This window comes from Erpetoichthys calabaricus, chromosome 2, assembly GCF_900747795.2.
Source record: "Erpetoichthys calabaricus chromosome 2, fErpCal1.3, whole genome shotgun sequence".
In the NCBI taxonomy this organism is placed as follows: Eukaryota; Metazoa; Chordata; class Cladistia; order Polypteriformes; family Polypteridae; genus Erpetoichthys; species Erpetoichthys calabaricus.
In genome coordinates, this window is record NC_041395.2 from 289,278,334 (window position 1) to 289,302,354 (window position 24,021).

The 24,021-nt window shown below is 34.1% G+C and overlaps 1 protein-coding gene across 1 annotated transcript in view; it reads left to right on the top strand.

The window, feature by feature from the left end:
- Positions 1 to 24,021, top strand: part of oga (O-GlcNAcase) — a 70,318-nt gene that overhangs the window by 38,672 nt on the left and 7,625 nt on the right. The window contains exons 5-14 of the mRNA XM_028795729.2: positions 389 to 560; positions 666 to 764; positions 923 to 1,207; positions 2,346 to 2,504; positions 6,285 to 6,940; positions 9,217 to 9,391; positions 14,199 to 14,284; positions 15,504 to 15,608; positions 19,866 to 19,954; positions 23,826 to 24,018. Of these exons, the coding sequence (XP_028651562.1) occupies positions 389 to 560; positions 666 to 764; positions 923 to 1,207; positions 2,346 to 2,504; positions 6,285 to 6,940; positions 9,217 to 9,391; positions 14,199 to 14,284; positions 15,504 to 15,608; positions 19,866 to 19,954; positions 23,826 to 24,018 (2,019 nt within the window). The remainder of the gene's footprint in view (positions 1 to 388; positions 561 to 665; positions 765 to 922; positions 1,208 to 2,345; positions 2,505 to 6,284; positions 6,941 to 9,216; positions 9,392 to 14,198; positions 14,285 to 15,503; positions 15,609 to 19,865; positions 19,955 to 23,825; positions 24,019 to 24,021) is intronic.

A 24,021-nucleotide genomic window follows, 5' to 3' on the forward strand; every position in this document is an offset into this window, starting at 1 on the left:
TAGATCAGAGCATCCCTAGTTAATTTACTGTAATTTAGAATTAAAAACTAATACTGTACTGCCTGCCTTAAGTTTTTCCTAATGTATTAGAAAGATTAATAGTTATTAAAAACATGCTGTTAAGTTTGTGAGGTGTTCTTAAATCAATACCTGGAATGGGTAAATTGAAAATAATTGAATGACGTCCATTTCAAAATTAAAGTACACTTCATAATCTGCTGAAAGGAGTGGGGATACTGCATGTTCGTGCTGGCTGACCACTTTCTCACTGTTATTGTGTTGAGACAAACCAGCTTTGTTTTGTTTTGTGGTTATCCTTAATACTAAATGTATCCATATGCTTGATGAATAGTATTGTTACAGCTTTCTGTTTTGCTTTTTGTGTCAGGTTTCACAGTTTGGATGCAAGTCATTTGCCCTATTGTTTGATGATATTGACCACAATATGTGTCCTGCAGATAAAGAAGTATTTAGTTCATTTGCACATGCCCAAGTGTCAATTACCAATGAAATCTTTCAGTATTTGGGTGAGCCAGACATTTTCCTGTTCTGTCCTACAGGTAAGGTTTTTATTTATTTTTTGTCTTCCTTAATTAGTGCAGAAACACTTTTATAGGTTATTGTGTTTATGTGAGTTAACTCTTTTTTTGCTGTTTGGCCAACAGAGTATTGTGGCACTTTCTGCTATCCAAGTGTGTCACAATCTCCATATTTGCGGACTGTGGGTGAAAAGTTGCTGCCCGGAATTGAGGTGCTTTGGACAGGTGATTTTAGACATACTATTTTTTTTCAGTATTAAGTTTGTAGTATGTTTATTTTTCATTGGTTTCATATTGTACTTTTAAAAGTAATAAAAGCATTTACATGTGTGTCAGAAAAGTAATTATGAGGTGCTCAAAATCTTTCTTTTTTATGTTTTTAGGTCCTAAAGTTGTATCCAAAGATATTACGGTGGATTCCATTGAAGAAGTTACTAAAATCCTAAAGAGAGCTCCAGTTATATGGGACAATATACATGCTAATGACTATGACCAGAAGAGGTTATTTCTTGGTCCATACAAGGGTCGTTCCACTGAACTTATTCCCAGACTGAAGGGTGTGCTGACCAATCCTAACTGTGAATTTGAATCAAACTTTGTGGCTATCCACACATTAGCAACATGGTACAGGTCAAATATGAATGGTGTAAGAAAAGATGTTGTCATGAGTAAGTATTCTGAAATGAATTGTAGATAAAATGAAGTCTTGACTATTCTGGATAATAACATTTTATTTTCATTGGAATGAGTGCAGCCTTATTGTACAGTATGTTGTGTTGATTATCAGACATTGCAGTTTCATACATTCAAGGGTGAGAAAACTACACAAATATTTTATGTGAGCAAAATCATCACCTCCTTAAATCCAAAAATTTGGTTTAATGTTTTGTATAAAAACATTTACACAGAATTATAAACTTAATTTCAAATTAAAGCAGTTCTGAATAGGTTGTTTTAATTTTCAGCTTAATTTTGGTTATGTGGCACTGTGCCTTTAGAATGACTGCTAGTATGACAGGAAGGCTACATAGTTTATTCCTATGTTTTATGCATATGGAGATGGTTGATAGTTGAATCTTAGGATTTGGAGTGTCAGATGTGCAGCAATCTTGTCAAACTCCTCAAGTATATTTCATACTCCTAGTAGTAATAAGTGTGTATTAGTAATATTAAGAAACAATTTATCTGCTTAGAGATGCTATATGTTCAAGTACTCCTCTTAGAATTAGCCAAACCACTGAAAGTTCATGGAAATCGAATACAGTGGTATATAATATTGGTAATAAAGGACAACCATAACTGTTTCCATTTTTGGAAGAATTGATGATAAAACTTCTGTTTGTATGTAGTCAACACGCGAAAATGGGGAAAAAATTGTGTGTAGTGGAAGAGTCAAATGCTGAAGTTTAGTAACTTAACATAAATCATTTAAAATCAGTGCATTGCATACTAGAATCGCATGTTATAAATGCAAAACCCAATTTTTAAAACTGTATGGTACCAGCATTTCATTAACTTTGATGCCATAACGAAGTAGTTTTCAGGTACTTTGTGCTGAGTTGGTTTATAAACGCGAAAACATAAGATTAAAAATTTTTCTTGTCCACTACTTTAAACTACATGGGATAGGTAACACAAGAGAAACAATTTCTGTGTGGAGTGTTCCTTTAAAGGGCACTTTTCAAATGGTTTGAGCAGGATTACAGTTAGGCATTCACAACTATAACTGAAAACATGAATAAAGTTTAAAACATAAATAAATAAATAAAAATTTGTTTGATAATGAAAGAATGCTTTTTTTCTCAGCTGACAGTGAAGACAGCACAGTTTCAATTCAGATCAAGCTGGAGAATGAAGGCAGTGATGAAGAGATTGAAACTGATATGTTGTATAGTCCACAGCGAGCATTAAAACTTGCTCTGACAGAATGGCTGGCAGATTTCAGAGTCCCTCATCAGTACAATAGTAGGTAGATTTCCTGTTGATTGAAAATGTAATTGTTTTCTTAAGAAGTAAAAGTATGTTTAACTAAATGGCTATATTGATATAGCACCTTTTGCATCTAAAGCTGTGAATTAAAATTTTAAATTATTAGAATCTTTTAGATTTTTCAGTAGCAAGAACTCCTGCTGAATCATTAAAAGGAAGAGCAATCTAAACTCACCAATGCAAGTACAGTGGACTCTGTAATGTCCACAGAGTGAAATGTATTTATATACTGTAGAACCTTTCTACAAGGATTTTGTGAAATTAAATTAATTTTCAAATACCTCGTTAAGCACAAGACATTTGGATCTGTTTTAATGTTTTTAATTATTCTGCTAGTATCTTTATAATGATCTAGGCACCAAATAAAATCGATCTTAACATTTTTTAGATGAAATGTGTTTTTTTCTTTTTCTGGTGAGAATAATCAATTCTGTAGCTCCCTTATGTAGGATGAGGACTGGTTTGTTATTTTTTTCATTCCTTTCAGAAATATTTGGGGTTCTTTATAGAATCTGGCAAAAGAATTGCTCTGTCATTTTCATTTTTATGTGAAGGTTTATAATAAAAAAACACTAGAGGATAAATGTAACATATCTCTTTAATTACACATGGTAAAATTAAGTACACATATAATTGTTATCAATGTAATTATTACAGTAATCCCTCACCTATCGCGGGGGTTACGTTCCAGAGCCCCCCGCGATAGGTGAAAATCTGCGAAGTAGCGACCTATATTTATTTTATTATTTATACATATTTTAAGGCTTTATAAACCCTTCCCACACTCTTATAAACCTTTCTCACTCTCTTGTTAACTTTCTACATTCTTAAACACCGCAGACCAACACTGCACGCAGCGATCAGACGTCAATGTGTCTGCACTCGCTTTGTGAAGGGGGGCAGCTGAACTCACGCTGAGCAGAAATGGACTTTGTGCTGCTTCTGCCAAAATGCCTGCTTGTGGCTCTGCATGTTTGGAGGAAGGAGGAGTGTGTGTGTGTGCGTGTGTGAGGGCTGAACACACGTTCGCTCAAACCCCCCTCCCTGGAGGCACAGTTCGCATTGTCAAGGGGGTGGGGAGCTGAATGAACGCTAAGGAGAAGTGGACTTTGTGCTGGCTTTGTGCTGCTTGTTGCTCTGCCTGTCAATAATTTAAAAGCCTGTACATCACCAATTTTCCTGTCTCACTGTCTTGTCTTGCGTGAAGTTAAAATGTTTTATAATAGTGAGATGTTACTCATATCCTTAGCCCGACATCCACATATCATATGTGTTAACAAAGTGTGTTTTATAAGTTTACATGTGTTTAAAGCATGTGGGATGGGTATTTTAAGGCTTAAACTATAAAAATGTTTATTTATATGGTCTTTCTATATCGCGGATTTTCTTCTGTTGCTGATGGGTCTGGAACATAATTCCGCGATAGGCGGGCAATCACTTGTATTTAAAAACCCGCGAAGTCGTGAATCCGTGAAAAGTGAACCGCGAAGTAGCGAGGGATTACTGTACTTACGAAAAGTTTTTCTTTTTTCCTTTGAACATGCTTCATTGTGATAAAACTAACAGACGTCTGCTTTCCACCATTGCATCTCTCCTTTAGAGCGATCTCCTGGTGGGACCTCCTCCCTTGGTCTCGGATGGGATGCAAAAGATAGTGTAGGAAATTAATTTTTAAGAGATGTTGCACCAAGTGCTAGGTGGGAAGAGAGAAGCGCCTCAACTTGTTTCTAGTAGATTTCCAGCCTTAGCATTCCCAAGAAAAATGGCATATTTCTGTAAAAACCAACAAGCTTCTCTCTTTAGCACAATAAAAAGGCATCTTTCTAACATTCTAAATATACAGTAAACTCCTGGCTATTTTGAAGAATTTAAGAAGAGAAAAAAATGCTAGTTGAGAACAAAAAATGTGTTGCAAATTACTAACCTTAGTTGAGGCGGAAACAACCTAAAGTTTTTATAATGACTGGGTTTATACAGATTCTGGAAAATCTAGAAAGTCATTAAAAATTAACAAGTCAAAATCCAGTACTCAAATTCTTAATAAAAAATAATTAAATTGTACCTAAAAATCATAGAAAATAGTGATTCCAGTAACTGCATAATTAGATAAAACATTTGAGATTTTTCAAACAAAACATGCACATTTCACATTAATATCACATTTAATGACCTCATGCATTAATACCACCTTCTATTGTGCTTTTTATGTAAGCACATGGACAAACTGATATAGATATGTTGTAGCCGTTAGACTACATATCGAATTATTAGCGGCGAGTTATTGTTAAGTGGAAAATAGCAAGACAAGTTATACTGTGTATATTAGATGTGTCATTGTGATTTATTGAGCAGTCAAAATGGCAAGTGTGCATTTAACTTGAAATGTTTGAAAAATGCTGATTAGAACATGTTGCTTCAATAAGACAAATCAAATGCTAAATGCTGTTATTGTATGAAGAATTTTGACATTTGTTATATGGGTAAGTCAGCTTTGAAAATTAATATGAAAGGAAGTAAAAATTGTAATCTGCAGATCAGGTAAGCCACTATTCTGTTAAGATGTTTTTGGACATTTTGCAGGGCTATCCTAACATTTAACTGCCTCACTCGTCAGCTGTTAAAAGTGCCAGTGGATCAACAGACAGTAGCACTAGTGAGCGCTCTAGTTGGGGTCATAATAATGGCACTTGTACAATGGCACATTTGTTGCCCAGAAAACAATATATGTTTTTAAAATGTTGCGGCTGTGCCTAGAATTACAATAACAGTGTGTAACTGCCCTGTTCTTTTGTGTAAATAGTGTGAACGTTCATGTTAGTTTTAGTAAGTGGTTGTAATTTAAAATAGGCCACATTTTTGAGTTCATATGTGTTTTTATTAGGTTTGTGTATTTTTGAGGTGAATATTCAGAATCACAGTGGATTCTTGTGCTGGTTGGTACTGGAATTTGAAATGTACCAATATATAAATATAAGTATGAGGAAGACTGACATTCATCAGGTCAAATCAATAAAACAAGCTTATTTTTTTATAATTTTTTTTTCCAAAGCAGCATATCCCACTAAATACAATATCTTGTGGAAAAGGTTTATAGTAGAGAAATTCCAATTTCAGAAATGAATTTGGGACACCTAAATCTATAAAGTATACTTTTTTCGTATGTGGGAAAATTTTCGTACAGACCAGTGTCATGTTTTATAGACTAGAAATGTGACATCACAAATTTCAATACTGAAAAAATGCAGTTTGCCATTTGAAAAAACCTAATAAGCTAAAATCAAAATTTTGAACACTGAATATAAATCTTCACTGTAGCTGTCAAACTCATTTTTTTGTATAGTGACCCTTGTAGGTTCTGCCATTAAATGGCAATATAAGTTACATTTTACATTAGCATTTTACCAGATTTCTATTCACTTTGTTTTGCATCGCTGTCATATACATCGTTTGCATACATAGATGATACTTGATGTTTAATGTGTGTTTCACTGCTAGAAAGCTGAATGATAATGTAAGTTTTTTTATTGATTTTTGGCCTAAATTAAAAAGGTTATGCAGTAGTTCCTTCTGATTTGAAACTATAATAAGTTACTTTAATAAGTGGTCATTTTTATGCAGTGCAGTTTGTCCACATTCTATTTCAGATTTTTTCAGAAAACATAGCAGTTACACAATCTAAAAAGTGACCTTACGATCTGGATTTCATTGTTTAGTGTTTAGCTGCAAAAATCATACATTTCTTATTTGACTTCTCAGGTCGACAGGTTCCTCACAGTGGAGCAAAGAGCACAGCTATTGATGTTTCTTCTTTAGCCTCTCCAAGTCTTGGTTCTTCCACAACTGTCACCACTGTGTATCAGCAGCCAATCATGAGTCAAGGAACATCATTGGGTGAAGAAACACATCCCATAAGTAAAGAGGAAGAAGTGGAGGATGAGGAGGAGGAAGAAGAAGAGAAGAAGGAACAATTACTTTTACAGTCTGACGAAGAACCTATGGAAATGGTGGTGGAAAAGCAAGATGAACCTGATACAAAGAATGTCAGCCAGATATTAAAGGAAATTGTTAAGGCTAAAATGACAGAGGAACTAAAACCCATGGACACCGACAAAGAAAGCATTGCAGAGTCAAAGTCTCCTGAGATGTCTATTCAGGAAGATTCTGGCAGTGATATTGCTCCAATGCAAACAGATGACCAGCTAAACAAAGAATCTTTTACACCAGGGCCCAATGAGAAGCCCCTTTATGCAGTAGAGCCACTCACCTTGGAGGACCTCATGCTGCTCTCTGAACTCTTTTATCTGCCTTATGAACATGGCCCAAAAGCTGCTCAGATGCTTAAAGAATTCAATTGGCTACGAGCAAACAGCAGTGTGGTTAGTGTAAACTCCAAAAGGAAGGACCCGGAAAAAGTAATTATGAAACATTTCTGCTTTCATTTTTAATAGTTGTTTGGCAAGCTGTTTCATTATACATTTTTATTATTGAAGCTTAAATGTTCTACCTTCATGTTATGTTTCATTCACCAAGTTATGTGTAGTGTCAAATTATTATTATTACTGTTCTTTAAAAAACTTTTAACAATTTTAAGAAAAATGCTAGTGTTTGCTGGTTATATCTGTATATTAGGTTAATGTTAAAAAAAAAAAAATGCATTTTTTAAATGTTCAATCATCTGTCATTGCTGTCCCATCCGTCATCTGCACAAACTTTCTACACTATCATTTTCTGTGCTCTCATGAGTCAAGAATTTTTACTTTTTATGTAAGATTGGGATCCATAATTGTGGCAACTCCTTTCTGGGGTGCTACCATGAATCCTGCTACTTTGCAATTCATGGTTTATTGTTTAATTCCATATTTATAAATCAGTTGGCTTATTGAATAATTGAATCCATGGACTATAAAAAGCATGTAAGATTAGGGTAGCATCAGCTTAGGCTAGATTGGAGTTTGTAGGGATAGCTCCACAACTTCATATAATTATAGTAGCCAGAGCTTGAAATTCCTATCTGCACATTTGAACAACGCATACTATGCTGGCACTGTCCTTTTCCAGGAGCCCATATCTCGCTCCTTTGGTTATATTTAGTTCAGCATCACAACATATTATGTAGTACTGTGAAACGGACAAGTTTCTTTTTGCATGCTGTTTCATGAAATTGATGCTAAACTTTATTTTGCATGCAGTAGAAGGGATTTTTTTTAGTTTTAAAAGTTTTTTGGAGTGTTGAAACAAAGGAACATTGCACAACCTTTTTATATCCATATTTTTCAGAAAATGTTCTAGATGAAAAAAAAAACTGGGTAAAAACTGTTTATTTGGAAATTCAGCATGGCTAAACACAATATAAAACAAAGATTTAAGACAAAAAGATGCTCTTAGACAAAAGTTGTAATCCAGCGAGACAATTAAATTTGTGATCCAGATTATTTGAGCTGTTCCTGTGGTCTTGGGTAAAGTCCTGACTTGGCCAATAAAGAACTACTGTCAGCCATCCCATCATGCTTCTGCTGCCTAATGGGAGTTGCAGTCTCTGCACTGGACACTGAATTTTGGTTTGCCCCAACCTTTATTCCCCCAATATGCCATATAATCTGTATTTTACAATGAAGCAATGCCCATACAAAATTCTGTAAAAATCAGTTCAGCCATTTTTGCATGATTGGTGGAAAAATAAATAGGTAAACTACTTTATTTATATGGGTAACATTTAAAGGTCTTTACCTTTTGCCATGAGTTTTTTTTTTATTTTGGTTGTGTAGGTCTAGGAGTTAGCAGTTTAAAAAGTTGTTTATTTTTTTAATTTTTTTAATACTGCCTGTTTTCTTTAGAGTTGAGGCTTCAACGAGGCAGACTAAAGACCTTCTCATTCTGTGACAGCTATTCACCCGTATCGATGGTGGTGTTCCTGAAAGACTTAAGGAACTGAGAATAAAGAATTAAGGCACATTTCATTGATTTTGTGTCTTAACACAGAAGCTTTTCTTTATTTATTGAAAGCTTGCTTCTGTCTGTTAAATACCTAAAATAGCTTAAATAACTTTCTATAAGTTTGTTGTTATTAGCAGTAATTAATACCAGTTGAACTGTACCTCATTGTTTATACTGTTACCAGTTGAGGCCAGACATGGACTTTATATTGATACCTGGTGGTCCTGGATGCTTTTCTTACAAAAATCTCATTATCATTTATCAAAACCTAAAGAGGTAGTAACCTTTGCTCGAGTAATGAACCATGTCTGAAATTCCATTGGTTTTTGATAAAAAGAAGTTAGAAGAGTCATAGTCATGCAATAGACTGTTCTCAGTATATCCAGTTTATTACTCTAAGTAGCATACATTCTATAACCAGAACAATAAAATTACATTTGCATTTCCTTCTTTTCAGCTGTAAGGTATTTAAATCAATTAATAACATAAGTTTAGCTTGTCTTACCTTAGTCACACACGTAAAATAATTTCTATTTATGCTTTTCTGTGGAAGTACAAGAAATGAGAACATCAGACATAATCATCAAACATAATGAGCCCTTTGATGTACCTTCCCACAAACACATTGAAGCAAGAGCAGTTTATTCTTCCATCAATTTAATTGTCTCTTCAGTTCTTTAGCAAGATATTATCACATTTACTTGTTGTGACTTACATGAATCTTTTTTTAATCTCATTTTATTTTGTTTTACAGGTCAGTGAATGGCGTGCTCGAGCAGAGAAGTTTGAGGAAATGTGCTGTTCAGTAATTCAGATGTTTACTCGCCTCTCAAACTCTGCCAACAGAACAATCCTGTATGATTTATATCCATATATTTGGGATATTAAAAGTATAATTTCAATGGTCAAATCATTTGTTCAGTGGTTAGGTAGGTATATTCATAAATTCCACGTTTTCCCATTATCAAATATTTCCTTCTCTGATTAATTCAAGTAAATAACAGTATTGGCTCAAATACTATTTAATAAATTGGATAACTGCTTAATTAGGTGGAAACAGATTATATTCTTTCTTTTAACAGGTATAGTTAGGTTTAAATCAAAAATAGTTAACTTTACTGTGACAGAACAAAATAAATATAATACTGAATTTTTTTTTTTTTTTCCCCCCCACAAGTGGCATCCATCGTTAACGCTCATGTTTAGTATTTGAGCTGTTCATCAGTATGCTGTTCATCAGTACAAAAAGTGTATAGTTAGGAATAATTTTTATTATACCTTAGTAATAAATGTACGGTAGTTAAATTTTCACTTGACTAAATGTAGACTGCAGTGTTGTCCTTGCGTTTATTCTATGCATACAATATATTTTTGTAACATGTAATCTTTCATCTCCAGTGGTTCTGCTGTTTGCTATGCTTATTTAACTATGCTGCTTTCATACAGAAATACGTGGTGCCATCTTTTGTTGAAGGGCCTGATCATTGCTGGATGGCTGTCGCTTGTGGCCCCATGCGCATGCGAATTTGAAAAGATTAATGAAACGGCTGCATAGGGCTATTCTGGTGCACAATATCAAAAATCATAGGCCTGGGTTTGTAAAAGAAATCACTAAAGTCAATGCATGCTTGATCCTCATTTTGTAAGAGATTTGAAGAGGAGTAAATGCTGCATTGCATGTTGCATTGATTGCTATTGTCTATGACAGCATCAATTAATACTTTCAGTGTGTTCATTTTTAATCAAATGCAGTCTATAAATTTGTACTAGCTTCACTATTAGGCATACAAATAAAATGTTATGATTAAAATGTGTTAAATGGTATGAAGCACCAGCATGGCCTTGGTTACACAAGTAACCAGATTTTATTTACAGGTTCTTGTCCAGCTCTAAGGATAGCTGTGGGCATCTGTACTTGCATAGCAGACAGCAGCTAAGAACTGGTGGTTGCATGTTTAGAGCTAGATAAAGTATGATATGAGGACACTGAACAGCAAACACAGGGTAAAATTTGTTTTCAAAAATTATTCCTTAAATACTTTGGTGTAAAAATTGATTTTATTAATGGGTCTCCTTAGAATGCTTTTTTTATTATTACAAAACTATGGTATTTCAAAAAGGAAGGTAACAAGACAATAAAAACAAAGGTACTACTTTTTCCATTAACATGCCCAGGCATACACCATGACAGGTACCTTTTTTTAAAAGCAGATAACAGTCACTGATTTCATGTTACTTGATTGGCCGATTCAGATTCAGGGATTTTTTTTCTTTATCCCTTTAAAAAGCAGTTTACATTAAGCTCCTGCATAACCAGGCTCATAAAAGCCTTTTGTTCTATATTAATGTGTTACCTTTGGATTTTTTTATAATTTAAACTATAGACAACATGAGTTAACTGTTTATTTTTTATCAACAAAATGAAATTCTGTAGGCTTATTGTTCAGTGACCATAAAATACTAAAATAAATTTCCTTAAAATACACACTTTAATAAATAAATATGTATACATATTTTTGTACATATTGAATGAAATCTGAAACAAGGCTTAATTAAAGGTTTTCACCATTTATTACAGCAAAAAACAATTTTTATTTCTCACACAATGAGAATGTATGTATGTTCCAGCATCACTTCCAAACGGCTGGGGCGATTTTCATGAAACTTGGTACACATGTTTCTCATTGGTCAACTAACAATACTGTGTGGTGAAATCAACCCTAACCTACCCCCTTCTGGGTAGGGTAGGAGGTGATCTTGCGGTCTTGTATGCATGTTATCATCCATTTGACACTCGGAACAACCACCAGAGGGTGAACTGGAGGTGACTGCCAGCGTTCTTTATGTTTGAGCACCACCGCGCCCCTGTTACATTTGAAATTAGATAGAGTTGGCATCAACTGGATGATAACATACATACAAGACTGTAAGACAAGCACATTAGTGAGTCTTCATTGTTTAATTTATTTTTATTTTTAAAGTTGTTTTTTTTTTTAATTATATTTTTCTCAAACAATTAAGAAAAAAACACTATTTTCCTGCCGTGTATTTGTTATGTTTACTATATTTATAAAGGTGGTTTTTTTCCCCTTTTCAGTGTATCAGGTAGACATTCATAATTCTTGAGACGTAATTATAAATATGGATTACCATTTTATTTATATAGTACTTGTTTCTTACCAAAACTTGACACACAGCAACAAATTAAACACAGTACAAATCTTTAAAAATCTGCAAATGTGTCTTCTTGATAAACAAAGTATGTGATACAAGACTAACTTGCTTAACAGGTTTATAATTAAAAGATATAATTTGCTATTAGGCTAACAAGCCTACCGTTTACTAAGCAGCAATTTCAATTTTTTCTTTATCTTTTTCCAACTAAAAATGTAAGCTGCTACACTTAAAACAAGCTTGCTCTCCAAAGTAAAATGGTGTCTGTTTTAATTAAAGAACAAAATAAAAAGGTCAGAATTCATGCAGCTTTTCTTGCCATTTGTCAGATTGCACAGGGTGACTTCTCCGATTCCTTTTCTCGGTTTAATACTCCACTTTCTTTAATGTAAAAGCTAAGCTCTCTGGTAAAATAAGCCTTCACTGCTGCTCTTTGGAGCACTGCAACTAAGTTATCATAAAGCTCAAGAAAGCAGGTGCTGAAAAAATTGGCTTATGTAATTGGCCAATTTACAGATCACTGATCGAATATTTTTTTGGGAAAATTGTCCCATTGAGATCAGCGGCTGATTGATGGACATATCCCTATTTTTTACCCAGAAGAAATCTGTTGAGTACTTGTTGCCATCACATCTTTGGGTCCCAGAAGAATGTGCAATTAATTTTCATATACATACAATTTACATTAAACTTCTTTGCAGCAGGAAATGATAGGTGTTTTTCACTGTCTTGGATGCTTTCTTCAATTCTGGTGTTACAATACATTCAAGTATCATCCAGACTAATGGCATGCTGCCAGAATGACTTAAGTCTTCATGGTAACACACTGATTTTGAAAACAAAGTCTCATCCTATTAAACTTTGTATATAAACAATTTTTACACCATATTTTTGTGATGCCCTTCATCTTCAAATAGGTTGTCAGCTGTAAATATTGAGTTAGATACTCTGTTGGCCTGAATCGTAAGCATTCAAAATGTTTTATTCTTCTCTTTACTTTAAAAGCAGAGTTTGAGTAACTCATCTAAAAAGATCTGTTACCTTAATTTGTTGAAATGCCCTCCAACATTATCTTAAAAATACCTGGTCACTTTTTAGAAGGAGATTTCCTTGCCACTTACAGTAAATTTGCTTGGATATTTAAGATAATTACTCGCTGATCACACTTAAGGCTGTTGAAAAACCTAAATAGCAAACACATAGTTTGCTTTAGATAGTGAAAACATCAAATAGTACTTTGTCAATTACTCCTTTGAAAAACACTGCAGTCCACAATCAGTCAAAGTCTTGCTTTGTATTAATATTAAATATTACTAATGACCTTTCTTGTCTTCTCCCTTCACTACGTACAGAAGGAAGAATCCTCTGCACAACTTTCTGGATCCACTGCAGAAAATAAATGCAGCTTGCTAGCGCTTAATTTTAAATGAACTAATTTTTACAAAGTATTATTGTTATGTAATATTAAAATGTGCGTAAATTTTGAGTGAAGTCACATTAGCGCAGCGATGCAAAAAGTATATTTTGCCAGAGTGTAATTATTGACTTAATTTTGTAGAATCCCCTAAACTGTTGTCTTTTAACCTTCCTCTCAAGGTTACTGGGAAAATGTATTATGTGTGTATGTATGAGTCTTTGTACACTATGTACAGACACACATGCACATGTACCAGTGCCATATTGCAGTATGTAGTTTTAAAAGAGGATTCTCTCAGTGGGCAATTGTTGCTTCACAAGACAGGAGCAATGTATTTGCACATTTTTTTTAATATCAATTTTCCTCTGTAACTGTCTTATCACATGTCTGAAAATTGATCAATTTTAAAGTGCTTTAACACAAAGCACATACTACTATTAGGAATGTTTCTATTTTTGGTACACACCAGATAAACTTTAAAGATTATTATATACATAGTTTTATTTAGAGATTAGTTTTTTATACAGTGCTGTCATTTGATGTATTTTTATTGAGTATGTTTTAAAAACTTCAATGTTTTTATAAAATTAATTTAATAAATAAAGTAGCATTCGCTTATAATTACCGAAACACATATTTTACATGCATTATAAAAGAACTATGCATGTATACATTATGGATACTTTATTTAAAAATCGAATTATTACTTTTGATATTCAGATTTATTTAGGTAAAATGGTACTGCGTATATGTAATAGACATGTGACAAGACAGGTTTAAAATGTGACTTCATTTTCACATGGAGCTTTAATGACACAAGTTTATGAAACTTAAACTGATGTGATTTTCTAAAGGAATGAATATTTGTATTAGCTCATGGCAAAATAGATAGAATATACCATTTAACTCATTTTTTAAAGAATAGAATTCCTTGATCTGAAAAATATTTAAACCGTTACTATAAATGCGGCAAGTACTTAATTGTTTAAAGAAGAAGAAAATAAACTGTTGTCATTATAGCTCCAGACAACTCCTCTGTAACTTTTTTTTTTCTGGAGTGATTTAAAAAATACACCCCCATTACCCCCCCAGAAGTTTTTATTTTTCCCTTCATAATGTTCTCCGCTTGGATCTGATCTCAACAGGGTGTCGTAGTCAATCATCAGCACAGTTCTTAAGTGGAGACCAAGAACCTTGGGCCTTTAGAGGCGGTCTAGCAGGCGAGTTCCAGGTATCAAAATATAAAATTCAAAACTGATTGTTCCAAAAAAAATAACAAACGACAGTGACCAATACAGATAGGAAAGGAATGGTCTGTTAAAGGTGCGCTTGTATATGGATGGAAGGATTTTAAGCTTAATATCTATATGTTCCAAAAATATGCTGGGTTTTTAATTTACAAAAGTAAAAGACCTTGTCTATTGAGTTACTTTTTATTATGTGCTTTATATGAATGGTGTTAGTTTTTATTTGGTCTCATCTCCTAGCACATTTCCCATGTGAGAAAATATTTCTTTAAGGGTTTAGTGATATCAACCCAGAAATAAAGTAAACTAATGTGAAGCTTGTTTTTTTCAGAAACTGCCCTAAAGAGATGCTGCATTTCCCTAGCGCCAGCAAAAGCGCTGCGTGATTAGATTTTCCCCCCCTTTTTTTTTATAATTTTGTTATTTACATGACATCTCATTTCTTTGCAGGTAGCACAACGCTAATTACCACTGCGCTAGCGCTTGTCATATTGTGTGCCTAAGCTTGTCGGGAATTTTTACTTTTTTTTTTTGTTTTTACTTTTTTTTTTAATTTAAACATTAAAAGCTTCATGGTCAACATTTACTTTAGAAACTATAGAAATTCATAGTCCAATTCACAACAAAAAAGTAAATAATAAATGTTTATTTTGTCTAAAAGTGAATCCAATTGCAATTTATATGGGTGGAAAAAAAAGGATTCTAGGGTTGTCTTTGTAATTAATTTTTGTCCATGGAGCTTTTTTGTTATTTTTCCCTTCTTTTTGTTTTCTCCATCCCAAGTACCTGCTTCCCATGCTATTATTTTTCTCTACAGGAATCTTGGCGCAGCGAATTGCAAAGCCTTGCGGGGGAAAATGCATCTTTTTTAAGCTAGATCAGCCCTTTTTCAGACCAAGCCTCGCCTGTCTCTTTTTAGTTTTCTGTATTTAAAGTATAAAAGTAAATATATCTGTTCAAACTGTCTTCTACTGGTTTACCATGAAATAACAAAAGTGAGTGCAAATTAATTTATTCAAGTTTGTTTACTTTAGATGTTTGACATAAATGTTGCATTTGAGACAGATCCTTTTGGTTATATAGCAAGCAGTACATTGACAAATTTAAAATGTTTGTAGAAAGTTACTAAGTCAATAATATAAGATTATGATCACTAATTTAATGTTCTGCTTTGTTTTTTGTTTTTGTTTTTTATCCTAACAGCGATTATTACCTATTGATGGTGCAAATGACCTCTTCTACCAGCCTCCACCACCTACACCAACTTCTAAAATTTACTCCATAAGGCCATATTTTCCAAAAGATGAGGTTAGTGAATACTTTGAGTGAATTTAATGTGTCATCCAGTATAGCGCAATAGACAGACGTTTTAATAAATAAATAATTTAAAAAAAAAAAAAAAAAACTAAAATAGTAGTTGAGCTATGTTTTAAATGTTTTAGATCTATTCTTTTGGAAACATTTTCTTCATTGTGACCAATGGTGTTTTACACAGGAACAAAAATATAGTACCTAATGTGTAACTGGTACTTTATTTTAGAAATTTGCTATTTCAGTAACTTATTCTTTGCCATGTATATGTTTGACTTGGGTCTAAACAAACAAATACACAGCTATATGTTTGAAATAATGGCCTGTCACTTCATATAATTTATTGCATAACATAACAATGTAAATAATTTTTAGTCATTTGAACAAAATAAATGCATATTATCCAAATCACTAATAATAAACTACTCTTGATTTTAATTCATTCATATTGTCTGAATTGTGTATTTAAAACAAATATTTGTTATAGTGGTGCATATTCTACCACATGCAGATATCTCTGCTGAAATAATTTCTGAAACCATAAATAAACCATTTTGCTCAAAATTGTGATCAGCAGTTTTCAGTTTTTTGTGAACTGTATTTGGTGCACTACTATTAATATATTAACATACTGAACAAATTCTTTGAATACATTTCAGGTGCTTACAAAACCCATCACGGGATAGCTCTTTGTGCGTCTCATCACCACACTATTTACTTATTACCTATTTACAACCAGAAGCTGAAACATAAAAAAAACATTCCTGTGCAAAACACAGAATCAGTGAAGTTTGCGTTACAGACATCCTGTTGTACACTGGACAATGCTGTTTAACAGCTTGAGTGTCAATGATCATTGTATACGAAGCTAGTAAAGTATACGTGAGTAGTACATCATTGATTACCAAAGACTTCTTCTTTGGAAGAAAAACATTCTGTCCAGGAAAATAGTGCAGAAGTAATATGAGGTTTTTATGGCAAATGACAAACCATTAAAAAAGAGTGAAGAAAAATCAAAAGTAAGTCTAATTAGAGCCATCTAAAATTTTTCACACTTTTCCAGAGCATAAGAACTTGGTGCTAACATGGCCAAAAGGGTGGCCTTTCCAGGCTTTATCAAGCTTTGAAAAATTTCAGTCTTATAAATGAACAAATAAGTATGGTGTTTTATAAAAATGTCAGAATTTTTTTTTTTTTTTATATATATATATATATATAAAATGTAGCTTAGTATTACTGAAATAGACAAATCCCTATACCGAGTTAAAACTAACAGCAGTATGGTCAAATGGAACAATAAGCTGATTTCTACATTTTTTTTAGTTGTTCATTCTATTCCATGATGATCTGTGATGTTATACTTGACTGAAAGCGGTATCTGGGGAAGATAAACATTATTTAAATCAAATGGACTGTTCAGTGAGTTGATGCAGTACTACCTTTCTCAGAATATGAAAAACTACATTTGTGTTTAACTGTCAGAGATAAAAAAAAATGTATGTATTCACCCGTACACAGTTATGAAGAGACACAAAAAGATCGTGCCTTAATATAAATACTCAAACTGATATTGATAATTTAAATTACAATATTAATACAAAAAATATTCTAAAATGCTTATTTTAATTCCATACAAGATTTTTCAAAGTGGATATCAATCTCATGCTGTCCTTTTATCGAAGTTCGATGCAACGTTTTAACACTGTCATCAGGATTGCATTGTTTAAGTATCAAATTAGCAGACAAATTTAAAATTTATAAAGCTCTGAAAGGATATAAAACAGGCAGACAAATGCTAGGATGTGAATGACTTGATATGTGTGTGCCAAAGAAACTGCAAATCTGTGCTGATTGCAGGGAACCATTACTTGCAGTGCTTACCTTTGGTAAATTAGGATAGATATTTCCTTTAAACACTAACATATACTGTTCTGGAAATTAATTTCTCCTCTGTGCCAAATGGGTATTTCACAAAAAAATATCACAGGGAGCAAAGTATTTAATGCCTATATGTAGTGTTTTCATATATATGTATTATGTATATATTAAAAAAAAATAAGACAAATGTAATTTAAAAATGACTAAATAGAAAAAGTATGTAGCTTAGTCCGTGTTATAGTGCATCGCAAATGTATTTAGTCCCTTTAAACATTTTAAATATTGCTTAATTTAAGTGAACACACATTCTTTCCTGTTTATTTAAAGCTCATTTGTGTTAAAAAAAATCAGCTATCTGGAGGAATAAAAGATCTTTAACAGCAAGAACTGAAATATGCAGCTTGAATGTTTTCATACCCACATATCAATGTTTGGTTGAGCCACCATCTTCCACAAAAGTATTTTAAAGACTTTTGTCATAGGTGTTTACTATCTTTTTTACCCAAACTCTGTAGTAGATTTGTTCCAGCTCATTCAAGCTTTCAGGACAGTGCTTTTGCACTGACAATTTCACATTGGTCCCACAAGTTCTCACTGGTAATCTTCACTCATCTTCTTCTTCCTTTAGAATCTAAAACAAGCTCTTGCATTATTATTTGGTCCTCTGCTTTATCTGTGTTTCCTTTAACACAAAGCTTTTCAGGGTTGATGAGACTAATCCCTAGAACGTAATATTAATGCCACCATATTACACTGTAAGGAAATTTTTTTTTGTGTTTGGGCAAGGTAGGTTTGACCACATATTCTGTTGGTTTACTTTCATGCTTTCAAGCAAACTGCAAATAAGCCTTGAGAGAATTCTTTTTGTACAACATTGTCTCCTTCAAATAAAAAAGTAGGTGATATGCAGGGCCCATTATATGGCTGACATTTTTCAGCCACTGTGGGTTTCTTCTTCAGTGCCCTTCAACAACAACATTTATTTATATAGCACATTTTCATACAAAAAGTAGCTCAAAGTGCTTCTGTATTTTGAATAACTTTTATTTTCTCAGTAGTGTCTGCGTATGGTGATACTCCTTCTGTTAGTTTTACATTAAGGTATTGGAGCTACCAGAGCACAGATGTGTAAATATGAATGCAAGCAGCATATTTTATTTTTTTAATCTCAAATTTAGTACAGAATTGAAAAAATCTGAAACACAATATATTTTGAAATGCATTTCTTATTTAGTCCACTGTAAACCATGTTGTGAAATTTTTGAAGATCTTTCAGATTTAAATGTTACTGCAAGACGTATAGTTTGCCACCTGTGGACAATGTCCGTACATCAGTTTCTAAAAACTAGTACTGAACTCCCAAATGATGAGACACTAGGCACCATTGATGCTTTTTGACTGTAATTGCTCAAAGTAGAGATTTCAGTGTCTAAGTATGGGCTTGATTTTGCATACTTGGCACATGTTTTTGTTAGGAAGGCTTTGAATCTCGACAGGAAACAGAGGCTTAGGAGATTCCCACGAGTATATTGAAGGGAAACCACATTGGCTAGGGAGAGTGCTGAACACAGACGATTTGCTCATGATGTCCGTGCATTGATTCAAAATGCAAAGAAAACTAGTAGAGCACTTCTGGATGTTTAACACCATTAAGTGTGTGGACGGAGTACTTTTTCAGGTAGTGCTTCAAATAATAAGATTTATGTTAAGTTTGCTGAAGATAAACCTGTTATATCTAGACGTTCACCTTTGCAGGCCAAAATCTATCGAGCTGCTTCCATGCCCAACATCTCTTGTAGGACGAAATGTTGATGTCTTTTTTCTGTTTGCATAATACTAATATAGCCATGATGTAGATCTTGTTGAAATCCCATAGTAACGCTTGCAGAGGGCTGTTTATGCAAGCTTTAAACACCTGCTGGAGTTTTGCAAAGAGGACTTGTGGAAAAATGCCATTTAGGTAGGCCAGAGATCGATATTTGGTTTATAGGAGGTGACTGAGTGAAGTTATTACTGCTACAGAAGGTTTGTCACAAGTTACTGTCTGATAGTGCTGATTTACTGTTGATTTTAATCTGTTGATTTGTTAATGATCATAGTGTCATAAGCTGCGAATACATACTCTTTTGTGTGTGAAGTATTTATTTACACTTTTCATTCTATATATTCAATAACAGTTCAGATTCATCTAATATCTCCAATATTTTAATTAATGACCACCATGAAGGGTTCACAAATGGTGAAGTATCATTGTATTTCAATAATTTAAGCTGTGTAGTTGTGAATGTTCAGTAAGTTTTTAGGAAAATTTGTTTATCCATTTATAGAGGTAACTTTATATGTTTTCTAACCATGACTTTGGGGGTTCATTTGTAGGCTTCTGTATACAAGATCTGCGGAGAGATGTACAATGAAGGCATGGAGGACATTCCTTTCAGTGAACAGCCTGATTTAATTGGCGATAGGTATGTCGAACACAGATGCTTTCTACTTCTTTAGAATCGGACCTTACTCTTTTTCTATGTTAACTAATGATGTCTTATTTTAATTTCTTATTTTGTCTTTTATTTTTCTTTTCTTCGTTATGTAAAGCACTTTGAGTTACTTTTTTGTATGAAAATGTGCTATATAAATAAATGTTGTTGCTGTTGTTTAATTGGGCCATCTATAATAAAACTGAAATTGATATTTAGTTTACAGATTTGCTTAGTGATCAACATAAATGTTCCAACACTCTTAGCAAGACAAGACATTTTTTTTGTGTGCATACTTGTAACTGCCTATAAAAATGATATGAAATGAATATGTTTGCTTACTAGTAACACTGGGAAACCACTCCAAACACAGCCGAAGATGTGGTGCCACAAAGACTGTACACACTCATAACACTTGAGGCTAGGCATCTGTGAACCTGTATTTGGATTAAGTGGGCTCTAAAAACATGTGGATGCTTATTTTTTGGCATCGTGGAAGTGTCAAAAACAGGTTATGGCAATGTGATTATTAGTTGAATTTATTTTGTACTTAACTAATTAAGTAAAATACGTCAAGCTTGAAACCTAACTCTTAAGATGAAACTGATAAAGAAGAGATGTTTAGTATTAAGAGTTTATTGTGAACTTTACAATATAGCAAGTTATAAAATGCATGCATGGTGTAACACTCAGGTATGTTTGGGAAATATTTGACATTTTTGTTACTTCAAGGAGTCGGCTATCTTGTTTTTGTCAAAAATTTTTGTAACAGTGAGTCAAAATTTAAAAAAATAATAGTGATAATAGAATGTAATTACATGTGTTAAGATCCTCTCACAGAACATGATTTTCCAAGTACTTTTAATTGCACATTTCACTTATATACCTTAGTGAGTCCAGGGTAGTCATGACATGTTCCTGTGTCAGCCAGTTGTGTAATTTGATATTCTCAGGGATTAAGTGTAACAGTTTTGATTTTTGTCTTAAGTTGCAGAGGCAGGCTTTATGCATGCACGAGCTGACAACCAATTACAGTTCACATAGAAGTATAGTGCATACAATGCAGTTGCAAGGAATCAAGAGGAATGTGTTTTAGACCTTATAAATGAAAAAGAGGCTCGTCTAACTGTCTTGTGTGCCATGGCAGAATACAAATAAGGGAGGGGCCACTGAATTCACTGTATATGGAAAGCATTCAGGCAGCACATTATTGGCAGACAGAAAAAGGGGTGAATTATGACACTGTGCTGGTGCTGTTGTGCTGGTGAAGGTGTCATGAAGTAGTGTTGTTTGATTACCTTCTCTTCTTGTTTGTGTAATTTGACTGCCTCCAGCAATGAGATCAGCAACAACAGTTGTCAAGTTTGATATCCCATTCAACTAGAATTTGTGTAATATGACAGCAGTTGGACTTTACAATGTAGTTAAAAGTGTCTCAAGTAAGCTTATGGTGGCTCAATGGCTTTAATAAAGAGCAGGTTCCAATTCAAGTGATATAAAAATGGCATCAGTTGATGTCTTATTGTGAATTCTTGGTTGTGGATGGGCACTATGAGTTGACTGTGGTTTAGATTTCTTCATTTTTAAAGACATACCCAATAAAGAGTTAAATCTCAGAAGTCTTAAGGTTATTAGATGCTTCGGGCCATGATGTAGTGCATGTCTAAAGCTTTGTCGATAAATTATATTGTATAATGCAGCTGTGAGGGTATTTGTTGTGTAATTTTCTGAGAAGTCAAACAAAATGACCTTTAATTGGCTAACTAAAAAGATTACAATATGTAAGCTTTTGAGGCAGCCCAATCTTGTATTACATCTTGCCTGAAGAAGGGGCCTGAGTTGCCTCGAAAGCTTGCATATTGTAATCTTTTTAGTTAACCAATAAAAGGTGTCATTTTGCTTGACTTCTCATTCCATCCATCATGGCTAACATGGTACAACACTCTAGTACTACAGTGTAATTTTATGTAAATACAGAGTACTTGTTTGTTCACTATATGCTTACAGAGTTTCTCTTACCGGCAGCACCTTCCCTGGCATTTGAATAACGGTTCTGCTGTGTGACACTACCAAACCAGACAGTAATACATTTTCTCAGATTAAATATGAAGGTCTTTAGTAATTGGGATGGCTGTGTGAAATCCCCAAGGCATTTTGACTAGAATGCCTAAATTTTGCTTACAAATACAGTACTGTGCAAAAGTTTTAGGCAGGTGTAAAAAAAATGCTGTAAACAAAGAATGCTTTCAGAAATATAAATAATGATTGTTTATTGTTATCAATTTACAAAATGCAAAGTGAGCGAACAAAAGAAAAATCTAAATCCAATCAATATTTGGTGTTACTACCTTTTGCCTTCAAACCAGCATCAATTCTTATAGGTACACTTGCACAAAGTCATGGATTTTGTAGGATTCTAGTCAGGTGTATGATCAACCAATTATACCAAACAGGTGCTAATGATCATCAGTGTCACACGTAGGTTGAAACAGTCATTAACTAAAAACAGAAACAGCTGTGTAGGAGGCTTAAAACTGGGTGAGGAACAGCCAAACTCTGCTACCAAGGTGAAGTTGTGGAAGACAGTTTCACATCATGGCAAGATTGAGCACAGCAACAAGACACAAGGTAGTTATACTGCATCAGCGAGGTCTCTCCCAGACAAAGATTTCAAAGCAGACTGGGGTTTCAAGATGTGCTGTTCAAGCTCTTTTGAAGAAGCACAAAGAAACGGGCAACGTTGAGGATCATAGACACAGTGGTTGGCCAAGGAAACTTAGTGCAGCAGATGAAAGACACATCAAGCTCATTACCCTTCGAAATCGGAAGATGTCCAGCAGTGCCATCAGCTCAGAACTGGCAGAAACCAGTGGGACCCAGGTACACCCATCTACTGTCCAGAGAAGTCTGGCCAGAAGTGGTCTTCATGGAAGAGTTACAGCCAAAAAGCCATACCTCCGACGTGGAAACAAGGCCAAGCGACTCAAATATGCATGAAAACATAGGAACTGGGGTGCAGAAAAATGGCAGCAGGTGCTCTGGACTGATGAGTCAAAATTTGAAATATTTGGCTGTAGCAGAAGGCAGTTTGTTCTTCGAAGGGCTGGAGAACGGTACAATAATGAGTGTCTACAGGCAACAGTGAAGCATGGTGGAGGTTCCTTGAACATTTGGGGCTGCATTTCTGCAAATGGAGTTGGAGATTTGGTCAGGATTAATGGTGTTCTCAATGCTGAGAAATACAGGCAGATACTCACCCATCATGCTATACCATCAGGGAGGCGTATGATTGGCCCCAAATTTATTCTGCAGCAGGACAACAACCCCAAACATACAGCCAAAGTCATCAAGAACTATCTTCAGCGTAAAGAAGAACAAGAAGTCCTGGAAGTGATGGTATGGCCCCCACAGAGCCCTGATCTCAACATCATCGAGTGTGTCTGGGATTACTTGAAGAGACAGAAGGGTGTGAGGAAGCCTACATCCACAGAAGATCTGTGGTTAGTTCTCCAAGTTCTTTGGAACAACCTACCAGCCGAGTTCCTTCAAAAACTGTGTGCAAGTGTACCTAGAAGAATTGATGCTGTTTTGAAGGCAAAGGGTGGTCACACCAAATATTGATTTGATTTAGATTTCTCTTTTGTTCATTCACTGCATTTTTGTTGATTGATGAAAATAAATGATTAACACTTCCATTTTTGAAAGCATTCTTTGTTTACAGCATTTTTTCACACCTGCCTAAAACTTTTGCACAGTACTGTATATATTATTGGGTGGCATCTACAGTGTTGCTGAGTGTTTCATGGTGAGAAGTCCATAATATTTCATTAACCTTGTCTTTCATGTGTTTCCCCAATTGTAGATTGATTGGGGGATTACTGACCCTTAGTCCAGATTATGGATTTGTACTGGAGGATGATGACGGAGTCTGTGGATATGCCCTAGGCACAGTTGATGTCAAACCATTTGTGAAGAAATGTAAAGTAAGCTGGATCCCGGTAATGCAAGAGAAATACAACAAACCAGATTCAGAAAAGGAGCTTTCGGAGGCTGAGGTC